This window comes from Sarcophilus harrisii, chromosome 4 (assembly GCF_902635505.1).
Source record: "Sarcophilus harrisii chromosome 4, mSarHar1.11, whole genome shotgun sequence".
NCBI classification, from domain to species: Eukaryota; Metazoa; Chordata; class Mammalia; order Dasyuromorphia; family Dasyuridae; genus Sarcophilus; species Sarcophilus harrisii.
Window position 1 is genome coordinate 289,034,895 of NC_045429.1, and position 12,834 is coordinate 289,047,728.

Genomic DNA, 12,834 nt, shown 5'->3' on the forward strand with positions numbered 1-12,834 from the left:
TGGGTCGTCATTCAAAAAAAAGTGCTTCGTTTTGGGAATTCACAGAACCTTTCATTGTTCGATGGACCCCAGAGGCTGGCAGGGTCGCTTTTGGGATCGCATGACTGTTCAGAGTTCAGACCCGTGAAAAATTTCCCCCCACCCCTTATTTCGTCCATTAGTAGATCGCACCATTTCCTTGGGGCGATAGATTCCTAGTTGCCCCCGGACTCTGTGGAAGCTGGAAGTCCTGCGAATGTTGGTCTCAACACTTCTTTTCGACGTTAATCTCTGCAATTGTTTTTTTGGGGAAGGGCCGGTTTCTGGCGTTCTACACCTGCCCTTTTTCCGGCTCAAGTGTCTTCCTTTCCCCAAAGCCGGGACTCCTGAATGGGATCTCGTCTCTTTTTTTGTTGGATCCGCCCCTTCCGGAGAGAACTCGGCCTCCCGGCGCCAATCCCTTCAAGGGGTGAGCTCCTTCCCCTGACCCCGCCATTGTAGCCCCTCCAGGCCACACCCCTCAGGCGCATCTCCCTCTCTTCCCTGTCCTCAAAATAGGCTCCCCCCGAGGGGAGGTTCCCCTTTTCCTTCCTCTTTAGGCTAGAGCCCCGCCTCTTTCCACGCCCCAACTAGATTCGGTCCATCCCTGCTCGAGCTCGGCCCCCCCACTTTTTCCTCCCCCAGTCCTGTCCCGCCTCGATCTTTGTCAGTCCTCACTGGCGCTCTTTGGCAGTGCCTCTTGCTATCATGGGTTAGCTGGAACCCATGTTCCACCCCAGCCTTTGCACTCCCTGCTAGGTCTTGGGCTGATGCTCGGCTTGGTTTACATCCTTTGTTGCAGGCCCCACGTGACCGCCTGGAATGTGAAGGAGGCCAACACGGGCAATGAATTATTGAAACTCTTGGGGTTAGACCAGACAGCGTTTGCCAGGAATCGTGGGAGCAGACTTGGGGGGGCAGGAGTTGAGGAGGGCGGGGCTCGAGAGAAAACGGTAGTAGATAGTAGGTAGTGGTGGAGCCTGGAAAACAAGAGGCGGGGAGGGGGGTTCAGAATTTGCTAGTTGGCACTCGGGCCACTAGATGGTGCAGTTGATAGACTTCCCGGCCTGTAGTTAGGAACACTCATCTTTCTGAAATGAAACGGCCTCTGCCACTTACTAGTTGTGTGACCCTAGACAAGTCACTTAGCAATGTTTACCTCATTTCTTCATCTGTAAAATGGGAAATCACTACTTTCTCTGCCAAGAAAACCTTAAAATTTCCTGATGAATTGAAATCAGACAATGCATTTTTGCATGTGTGTGTGTGCATGTGAGTGAGAGAGAGAAGTAAAAGGAGAGGGACAGGAAGAGAGGAGAGGGAGAGAAAGGGGCAAGAAGAGAGAGAGGGACAGGAAAAGTCGAACGTAACTGAACAACATTGATGAATATAACTAAATCTCTTTTAAGAGATTATCTCTCATCTGTCATCATTCTGTAAAACTAAACTACTAAGGGTAATCTGTTCCATGTTGTTCATTTTGCTCTAAATTTTCCTCTTTCAAGCTTCACAAGGATACTTCAATTCTGGTCGATCATAAGTTATCGAATCAATCTGATTCGGTTTTCATCTTTCCAGAATAAGTAACAACTTACTTTTCAAACACTTTAAGATTTAAAGCAATTTATGTACATTTCCTTGTGATCCTGGCAAGCCTAAAATAAATAAAACATTATTTCTTAATATTTAATTTTCCCCAATTATGTATAAAGACCATTTTAAACATTACTTTTTAAAAATTTGAAGTTCCAAATTTTCTTCTTTTCTCCCCACTCTGCCCTAGGAAGCATGTAATTTATCCGAGCCAAGAACTATCAGAAGTGGATTTAGCAGTTAAAAGAAATGAAGTTTCTGACCAAGTTTCAGTTGAATAGTGGGGTCTGAAGCCAGAATACAAGGTCAGTAAAGTGAACTGAAGATAAGGAAATGGGGTCAATGAGAGTTTTCATTTTTTTTCCCCAACATAACTAATATGGAAATTTATTTTGCAATATTGCATAGGTATAGCCAAAGTCAAACTGCTTACTTACCATCTCAGGGAGTGGAGAAAGAGGAATGGAGGAAAAGAATTTGGAACTCAAAATTTTAAAAAATGTTTAAAATATTCTTTTACATATAATTAAGAAAATAAACTAGTAAAGGGGAGAAAAAGAACTATCATTTGCAAGTATTTGAACCCAGGATACCAGATTTTAAATCTATCTTACTACTTTCACTATACTACGCTGTTTCTCCAGTGACACTAAAATGCTTAGTCTAAGTATGCAAAAGCAATACAATCTGTTAATATTTCACAATGCTCTGAAGCTTATATGTGGTTGGTGGTTGGTTATTGTGACCCGCACAACACAAATGGGCTAGTAGTGGTTGAAAATAAAGAGACTGGGTTGTTGATAATTCAACAGCCATTTATTAAGAGAAATCATGCTGCTTATATATCTTAAAACCATTTGTTATTATGAAAAGTATTGTTCTGTGACTAGCCCTGGTTTCTGTTTTCTATGATCTAACTCTCTGAAGCATGTTGAATCTGGAGACTCAATCTTGTGTGAAGTTCACAATGCCTCAGTCAGTAATTGTGCCAGAACCTTATGTTTTCTCATGATTTCAAGCTTAAATGCACCCCTGATTAATCTTAGGAGGAAAGGAACATCCCAGTTACCAGAGTCTCTAGCTTCCTGGGAGTTCTCTACATCTCTCCCTTTTTTTTATTTTTTGAAGTGCTCTCAAGTCTTGAAGTCTGAGATCCTATCTGTAGACATTCTCAGCAATTCTTTTAACAATGGTTAGAAAATAGTCTACCAGAGTAAGTCTATAGATACAGATTCATGTAAGTAAAATTACAGCAAATGCTATAATTCATGCCCAATGGCATGGAATGTTCCTTGTGCTTTCTTAATCCAGTCAACAATTGTTTGGGCACTGGTCAGGTTCTAGATTTTCATGTCATTCTTTATCTAACATCAGCAATCTTTTTTGAAGATCTTCAATATCCAATGAAATATTCCCCATTAACCCATTAAGATGATTTCTAATTTTATCCCAATCCCATTCTGACTCACTGTATTCCTTGTTAATCACACAGAAACTAGTAAACCTGTAATCACACACCAATCTTTATCCTCAATTTTTCTATTTTTTTTTTTTTAGATTGATAAAAGAGGTTTATTATGGGGTTAAAGTATAGGCGAAGATAGAGATAAGGAGGGCACCGGACAGAGGGTCCAGTGGACAGAAAGTCCTGACATGACTAGCATGTTTGGGACCTCTGCCAATTTTTCTACTTCTTATCCTATTTTCAAGGCCATCTTCCCTTAATTAATTTGTAGCTTCATAAACGCCTTATTAATTTTATTCTGTAAACCCTTTAGAGACGTTCAGAGTAAGTTCATGCAAATAATTAGCTTGAAATATTGATTTTGAACAGTGGATACAGACATAGCAAGTGAAGCACTGGAAGCTAAAATAGAAATTAATGCAATATATCAAAAACAACACATGAATTACATCTTTTCTTTCTACTTCTGCAGAACAATGTTCAATGTTCTCCAAGGAATGGTTTGCTCAAGTGTGATACCAATTATTACTCTGTATAGGTAACAACATATTAAATGAAGACTTTATAATAAGAAAAACAATACTGGTCTTAAGCTTACTTCCTATGCATTCAGAAACCTTGAATTCCCTCCAAGTAACATTACAAGCTCCTACTACTGCTATTGTCACCTGGCCAATTTCTCCTCACATGAAAGCATAATCATTTCCCAAACATGCCTGTACTATATATGATATATTATGATAAAGCATAATCATTTCCCAAACATATACCTGCATTATACAATACATTCTTACTTCTATTCTGATAATAGGGATCTCCACCAATTTCATTTGGGGTATACCCCAATGCATATGGTAATTACAAGAGTCATTATGCCAGAATATATAAGTCTGATTCCAAATTGTCTTTCAAAATTGCTGTTCTGTTCTGTAGTCCAGAAAAGGAGGATCAACTTCTGGACAGGGTGACATATGAATTCCCCAATGAGGAGTTGTTGTTTCACAGTTCTGTCCCAATATACTCATAATCATAGTTGTTAGATTGAGGAAGTGTTGTATGTTTTATGGCATTAGACTTAAAGCTTTTTTTTATGCAATTGGAGAGTTGCAACATTTCTAGTAGCCAAAAGCCTGTGAAAAGGACCATATTTATGATGAAAACCTATTGGTTGTATCAGATAACAGCTGCCAAAGCTAGCATTTGTAGTAACACATAGGGGAGGATCTTTAGTAAGTTCAGTAAAATTACATTTAATTATTCAACTATTCGACTCCCCTCCATGCTCATTAACACCAAATTCCCTAACTAAATATTGAGATACTGTACAACAGAATTTCAGAAATATATTCTCACCCAACCCATCCCATCCAACAACTCTCACCCAAGGTAGGCTTTATATAATATCCCAGAAGGTTTTGTTTTATCCTTCTCCCAATTTAAGTTGTGCCCCAACCAGGGCATTTTCAGGAGCCATGCTACTCGATTCCTCTTGGGAAAGTCTTTTCTTTTATCTTCATGCTCTGGATTAATTTGGACAGGGCAGCTATATCTTTCGGGGATCCATGTATCTCCCTCATCTGTGGAAATACAAAGAAAATCTAGGCCCCGAATTTATTACCTTATCAGAGCCCCTCCATATCCCATTAACATCCTTCCATATCACATATTGTAATGGCAGGGCCAGGCAGCAGAACTGGTCCCTTAACCTTTTCTGTTCCTCTTTGTTGGAGGAAAAATGATGTAGTAAAGAAAAAAATAAGTGGGCTGGGGTGTGGGACATGTTATTCAATGTGAGATAATAAATGGTCTATTACATGTTTTGTGGTTTCTCCTCCTAGAGCAGAGGCATAAATGAATCATGAATATATCTACAATAACATGCACATATTTGCATTTTCCAAATTCTAATACATGTGTAATATCCATGTGCCAAAGCTCATTAGGACATCTTCCTCTGTGGTTCATACCCTCTAAGTTAGGAGGGTGATACACAACACAGGCAAGAAATCCTTTGACTATCTGTCGGGCCTGTTCTTTGGTAATATGAAACATTTTTCTGAGCATCCAAACAGATTGGTGAAATGTTTAATGTGATGCCTGTGCTTCTTCCATGGTGCTAATAAGACATTGATCTGCTATATGATTTCCATCAAATATAGATCTTTCAATGTTAGTGTAGAAAGGAATATATAAAATATATTTTTATATTTGTGACGAGCCCTAACTACGTCTTGAAGATCTTGACACATACAAAATTCAATAATATTCATTCTTTTACTATTAGTTGTTTGTATTCTAGATAACACTCCTACTGCATACTTAGAATCTGATATAATGTTGATAGGCTCTGGAAACATAACCATGGCAGTTATAATAGCTGCTAATTCATTTTTCTGAGTGGATAAAAAAGGTGTTTTGATTTGCTTAAGTAGCCCATCCTCAGGGCTATATATAGAGGCAAGATAAATTTGTAGCATCAGTAAATGTATTTTTGCCCTGAAATGACTGTTCTGATATAACTTTCTGAAATATAAATTCATTTTCTGATAAGAATTTAAAAATCCCTTTTGGATTGTCATATTTAATTGGCATTAATTATGAATCCCAATTATAATCTGCTTATTCAGGACTTTCTTGTATTAATTGTTGTATCTGGTCTTCATTATAAGGGATATATATCGCCTTGGGTTTGTTGTCACTTAATCGTATACACCTATTGATGTGTTTGAAAATTAATTTTGTTACTGTAACTGGGTACATTTCTAAAGAAGTGGATGGCTTTATGTAGATCTCCCCATTCTGTAATGTACTTACCTTGTATGATTATGGCCATAGGTGTATAGCTTGAGGCTAGAATTCTCATCTGCAACCCTTTTCCTTCTTTTATTCTGTCAGTGCACTCCCAAGAAGCTAGAATCTTCAGTAACTGGAATGTTCCTCTACTCCTAAGATTAATCAAGAATGCATTTAAGCTTGAAATCATGAGAAAACATAAGGTTCTGGCACAATTACTGGGGCATTGTGAACTTTATACAAGATTGAGTTTCCAGAAACTCACAACATGTTTCAAAGAGTTAGATCATAGAAAACAGAAACCAGGGCTGGTCACAGGACAGTGTTTTTCTTAATAACATATGGTTTTACGATATATAAGCAACATAATTTCTCTAATAATGGCTCTGTTGAAATATCAGCGACCTAGTTTCCTTATTTTCAACCACCACTAGTCCATTTGTGTGGTGCTAGTTACAACACTTAGTAAGTGTAAATATCATCTGACAAATGAAGAAAATCCAACTTCAGAAGATAATTATTCTAAGTGACATAGTAAAAAATTATTATGAAGAAGAGAATTCAAGTTCACTTACTAGCTGACCTGTATTCTTTCTACCTTTGTTTCTCTGTATCATCTTCAAGCATTTTGCATTTTTCCATAAATTCATGAGTACAATTGAAATTTCTGGTGTGAGCAATGTGATATTTTTGTAGGAAGGAAAAGTGTAGAGTAGTAGAAAGAATATTTAATTTAAAGACCTAAGTTCACCACTCCATTTCAGCGGTCAAATCACAACTTCTCTGGGCCTAAATTTCTATTCTGGCAAAATAAGGGAGTTTGGAGCCTATAGCATTCTCCCATTAATTTTAATTGCTTTTCTGATGACTCCTTGGCTTTTGCTTGGGTCACAGGAGCACGCTGACTCCTGGGGCTTGTAACTTAACTTTGAGAAATGATCTGAAGATGCTCTTCCTAGTTTTTAACTGTTAATTGGAAAAAAAACAAAAACAAACCAAAAAAAACCAAAGGATCTTTCCCTTAGGATGTCTCAGTCCCTGGTTCTTCTTATTATCCTCCTTCCCCCTTTCTCTTGAAATTTCAGAAAGGTCATCCCCATCAGACAATAGGTCTTACGTCACATCCTCCCAAAACCCACAGGTGGAAATGAATTTCAGTCCCCTCTCTCCTAAGAAGAGCACAGCAAGGTAGTAAGGCAATCTGGGCATTCTCCCAGTCAAGGGATGAGAAAAACTTGGCTAACATCCAAAAAGAAAAAAAGGAAAAAAAAAAAACATACCCAGAATTCAGAACCACTAATTGGCTAGACTGCAAAGTTGGGCAGGCCTACCTTCCAAGTCACCTGACTGGGGCATTCAGTCAAGTGGGGTCTCCCTATCCTCTGATCCCCCCCCAACATTCATATTCGTCTTTGTCCAGACTGTATTATATTTTTGGGGAGAAAGGAGAAAGATTTGTATTTGCCTCTGGACTTTGTTGAAGCTACAAATATTGTGAAATGTCCCCTTCTGCATCCTTTCATAAGTTGTTTCTCTGGCTGGTATTTGGTGTTCTGCTCCATTAGCTCAAGTTCTTTTTACAAGGCAACTCCAGAACTTCTAGTACTTCTCCCTGTACCATTCCTCCCTTTCTCCTTTCTCCCTCTCCTCCCCTCCCCTCACTCTTTCCCCACCGTTTAGTAGAGCCTCTTCTGTCTCTAGCTTTGCCTCCCAAAGCCCCTCTGCCGGTTTCTTCCGCACTTCCAGGCTGAGTTGTGCTCCTCCTCCATGTTCTGGTCTCCTCCCTATGGCTCGAGCTCAGCACTCAATCCAGCCTCTCCTCCGGGAGGGGAGTGAGGAGAAAGATAAGGTGCGGAATTAAAAGACTGAGTGGGGTTAGGCAGAAAGCTTTTATTAAGCACCTTCTTTGTGTTGGTCACTGATAAGAGCTAGGAGTAACAAAAAGGGCAAAAGAGATCTTACTTGCAAGGAACTTAGTCTAATGAAATTAGGAAAACAAGGTTTGGGGAGTTTGAGCTTGATAGGATTTAAAAATGCTGAGCACCCCAAAATATTGGGATTCAGGGCCAATGTAAGTGGAGGTATCTCAAAATAATTTATAGGCTTAGAACCAGCTCCAAATCAATAGGCAAAATTTTTTTATTAGCTGTTGACTGACGGGATAAATTCTAAGCTAGTGAAATGGGAAACAATTTATAGAGGTAATATTTTGTTGGGGGGGGGGAGGCGTGATGTTTAGGTTACTGTAGTTACCTTTTAGTTTTAGAATGCTAATTTCTAAATCTTAAAACTGGCTAGTTTCAAAAAACCTGATAAAGCTAATTTTAGGACTTAGAGGCTGAATGGAGTTAGGGGTTAGGTATCTTTCTTTCCGAGCCAGCATCCCACTCCTAAACTGAGTCAATAAAACTAACATTCTTTTCAAAATCAGTATGATTATAAAATAAAAATAATCTTAAGGTAAAATATAGTACTTTTAATGTCAGATATCTTGGAGTCCATCTAAATAATACAGACAACTTGGAGCCATGGTACAGTACACCTACTTCAGTCCCTCCCCTCTCAAATAGTATTCCTGAGACAAGACAATGCAGAGATTACAATCACATCAAATTTATTAAGAAGCTCCTCAATCTGTGACCTGCAAGCTACAATGGTCAAGGGTCTACCCACACAGATGAAATTACAATAGATCTAAACTACTGCAATATCTATTAATATCTAATACACAGCACAGAAGAGTTCAATTAATATTGAACAAACCTCAAACTTTTTATCTTCTCTACGAAATTGCTTGCCTTTTCAATGAGGAACAAGGGGAGGGAAAGAATTTGGAATTCAAAATTAAAAAAAAAAGTTTAAAAATATTTTTATATTTAATAATGACATGGGGAACCCTGAAACTGTCCTGACTTTGGGATAGATGCTTAAGAACTCCCTGAAGGGAAGAAACTCCTTGAACTCTCCTGGGAGAGACCCACCCCAGGGAATCAAGATAAAGTGGTTTCATTATGTTATCTTGGCAGGACTAGTTGAGTACAGGACCACTCCTACTTAGCCTGAGCTGGAGATCTAGATTTCTATCCACCTCTATTGAGTTGGAGATTAGTCTAGGACTACTCATTCAATTGGAAAATTTCTATTTAATTTTCAAAGATCTTGGTCTGATTTCAACTCAAACTGCCCCCAACCCCTAGCCAAAGTTTCAAATTATAAAAAGGGGCACTTCCTTGCAGAGGCCCAAAGCAGGAACATGCCATGCCAAGGAATCTTTCTCTATCCTTGGCACAGCTGCCTGCAAGGACCCTCCACTGAGAAACCATTCTCTTCTCAGTGTCAACCTCCATTTCCTTAACAGGACCTTGTAGAAGGTCCAAAGTAGCTTGCTCCGCTTCCAGGGCCCTGCCTGTTGAAATGCATTCTTTTCTCAGTGTCAGCCTTCATTTCAGTAAAAGGACCTGGCAGAGGGCCAAAGCAGGATAATGCCTTGTCAAGGAAAACCCTCTCTCTCCTTGACATAGCCACCTTCAAGGACCCCCTGCCCGCTGAGAAGACATTACCTCATCTCAGTGTTAACACCCCCCTTTTTAAAAAATAGCTTTTTATTTTCAAGATATATGCATGGGTAATTTTTCAGCATTGACCCTTGCAAAACCTTCTGTTCCAACTTTTCCCCTCCTTCCCCCCACCCCTTCCCCTAGATGGCAGGTAGACCAATACATGTTAAATATTAATACCTCTCTTTATCTTTCTGCCAAGATTTCTCTGCTAGGAACTTCACCTTGTCAATCTTCCTAGCAAAGGCTGACTTCTCAGTTCCAACAATAAACTTCTTTTTGCCAGTCTAACTTTTCAGGTTCAGAAGAACTTGCACTGACCAGAAGAAGTTCCCACAACTCTGCCCTGTGCCAAACCTCATCAATAAGAAAAACGTTAAAATGTTAAAGTTGAAAAAAAAAAAAAAAAGCCTTGAATAATAGCCCCACCCCATTATATTTAAACCCTTTTCCTTCTTCCTTAAAGAACCATTTCCCTAAAAGTAAGTAAAACAACTGGAAAAGGAGATACAAAATCTTAATAAGTCCTTGAAAAGTAGAATTGAGCAAGAGGAATTAACTAAATGACACAAGATGTCAAGAAATAACAAAACTAGAAAAATGAGCTGAAACAGCTCACTGGAAAAACAACTGGAGAACTGATCAAGGAAATTATAAAAACTGTCAGATTACCTGGACATAATATTACAAGAAACTATTAAGGAAAACTGCCCTGAAGTTCTAGAACAACTGGGTAAAGTAGAAATAGAAAAAGTCTTGTTCACCACTTGAAAGAGACCCAGAAGAAAACTTACAAGAATATCTTTCCCAAGTTAAGGAAAAAAAGTGCAGGGAACAAGAAAAACAACAAACAATAATTTAAATACTGTGGAAATAACTGTCAGGATTTCACAAGATTTAGCAACCTTTACGTTAAAACTGTGACTCTTGGACCATATTTCGAAGAGCAAAAGAGCTGGGGGTAGTGACCAAAAACAACTTACCCAAAGCAAAGTTGAATATAATGGGGGGAAGACATTAATAAACTAACTTTCATGTATTTGTAACAAGAAAGGACCAAAATCCAATAGAACATTCAATATAAAAGATCCAGAAGAAATATAAGGAAAACAGTAAAGACTGATTATAAGGCACTTATTAAGGTTAGACTATTTACTCATTAAATATATTCAAAATGTTATAAATACTTTCAAAACTTTCATCATTACTAAGGTAGTTTGAAAGAATGACTGGATCTGAATTATATATGATGGGGTGATTCTAAAAAGCAAAATTGGGTAGGAAAAGGTAAAAGGGGAAAATTATATTCTAAAAATATAATGTGAAAGGATATATAGATTGGGAAGGTAGAGAAAGGACTGTTAGAAAAGTGGGTAGATGGGAAGTGAAAAGGTGGGGTAATAGGATAGGATAAAAAGATAGGCTGAGTGGCCAGAAACTAGAAACTGAGTGGATGCCCATCAACTGGAGAATGGCTGAATAAATTGTGGTATATGAATATTATGGAATATTATTGTTCTGTAAGAAATGACTGACCAGCAGGATGATTTCAGAAAGGCCTGGAGTGACTTACATGAACTGATGCTGAGTGAAATGAACAGGACCAGGAGATCATTATATACTTCAACAACAATACTATATGATGATCAATTCTGATGGACGTGGCCCTCTTCAACAATGAGCTGAACCAAATCAGTTCCAATAGAACAGTAATGAATTGAACCAGCTATACCCAGGGAAAGAATTTGGGGAGATGACTATGAACCACTACATAGAATTCCCAATCCCTCTATTTTTGTCCGCCTGCATTTTTGATTTCCTTCATACTATTTCAAAGTCCAATTCTTTTTGTACAGCAAAATAACTGTATGGACATGTATGTATATATATATATATATATATATATATAGTATTTAACTTATACTTTAACATATTTAACATGTATTGGTCAATCTGCCATCTGGGAGAGGGGGTGGGGGAAGAAGGAGAAAAGTTGGAACAAAAGGTTTTACAACTGTCAATGCTGAAAAATTACCCATGCATATATCTTGTAAATAAAAAGCTATATATATATATATATATATATGAAAAAGGCTGAAAAGGAGAAAGAATAAGTGAGTAAAAATAAAATGAAAGTTAATTCACAATTAGTCATTATAACTTTGAATGTGGATAGGATGTTTTCAGCAGCTCTTCTTTGTTGGGATAAAGAAGTGGAAATTAGGGGGAGCTAGGTGGCCCAGTGGATAGAGCACCAGCAGTCCTCCCAGGGCAGGACCTGAGTTCAAATCTGATCTCAGACACTTAACACTTCCTAGCTGTGTGACCCTGGGCAAGTCACTTAAACCCAATTGCCTCAGCAAAAAAAAAAAAAAAAAAGATGGAAATTACAGGGATTCCGAATTTAGTTTATTTAGTTTTATAGTTTAATACACATTATTTTATGAATTATGTTGGGAGAGAAAAATCAGAGCAAAAGGGAAAAACATGGGAGAGATAAAAAAACAAAAAAGAAGTGAACATAGCATGTGTTGATTTACATTCAGTCTTCTTAGTTCTTTTTCTGGATACAGATCACTGAACTAGCAAGAACCAAGTCTTTCATACTCTATCATCACACATTCGCACAATAATACATTATTGTGTACAATGTATTCCTGGTTCTGCTTATTTTACTCAGCACCAATTCATGTAAATCTTTCCAGACCTTTCTATAATCAGTTTGTTCATCAGTTTTTATAGAACAATAATATTCCATTACCTTCATATACCACAACTTGTTCAGCCACTTCCCAATTGATGGGCATCCACTACTTTGCCAATTCTTTGCTATAACAAAAAGAGCTGCTACAAACATTTTTGCATATATGAGTCTTTTTTCTCTCCTTTTATTATTTCCTTGGGATACAGACCCAATATAGTATATGGTTGTGATGCACACATATAGCACTGATATACTGTGCTATGAGAAAAGATGAGCTCAATAGTCTTAAAAAGGCATGGAAAAAGTTACATAAAATAGTGAAGATAAAAATGAGAAGAACCAAGAGAACATTGTATACAGTAATATCAATATTGTTTAATAATGACTTTAAATCTTTTTGACTACTACAAATACACAAATTAAAAAATAGGAATATGAAGAATCTCTCTGTATCTAGAGGAAGAACTGATAGATGTATAGGGTAATTTTATATGTTTATATATATATTTTTACTTACTTATTTACTTATTTCTGATAGCTATCCCAAGGGCAGATAGTGTGAAAAGAAGAAATAGCAGGGGAAAAAAGAAATTTACATGATAACTGTATTGCATATTATATATTTATTGTAATTATAAAATATATTATATTTTATATAATTTTATTGTATAATTTATATTGTATATTTAGCAAAATAGCTAGTT

The 12,834-nt window shown here is 37.5% G+C and overlaps 1 protein-coding gene across 4 annotated transcripts in view; it reads right to left on the bottom strand.

Moving 5' to 3' along the window:
• Positions 1–290: 290 nt before the first annotated feature.
• LOC105750644 overlaps positions 291–12,834 on the bottom strand; it is a 32,440-nt gene continuing 19,896 nt past the window's right edge. For 3 of the 4 annotated variants that reach the window (XR_004233744.1, XR_004233745.1, XR_004233743.1), the window contains 2 exons: positions 5,891–6,021; positions 3,355–4,653 (listed from right to left, as the gene is read on the bottom strand). Coding sequence is in view for 1 of the 4 variants with exons in the window: in XM_031965395.1 (XP_031821255.1) it covers positions 803–998; positions 4,458–4,653; positions 5,891–6,021 (523 nt within the window). In the remaining 3 variants the exon portion in view is untranslated. Of the gene's footprint in view, positions 999–3,354; positions 4,654–5,890; positions 6,022–12,834 lie in introns of those variants that run through there. The other variant, XM_031965395.1, reaches the window with a different exon arrangement.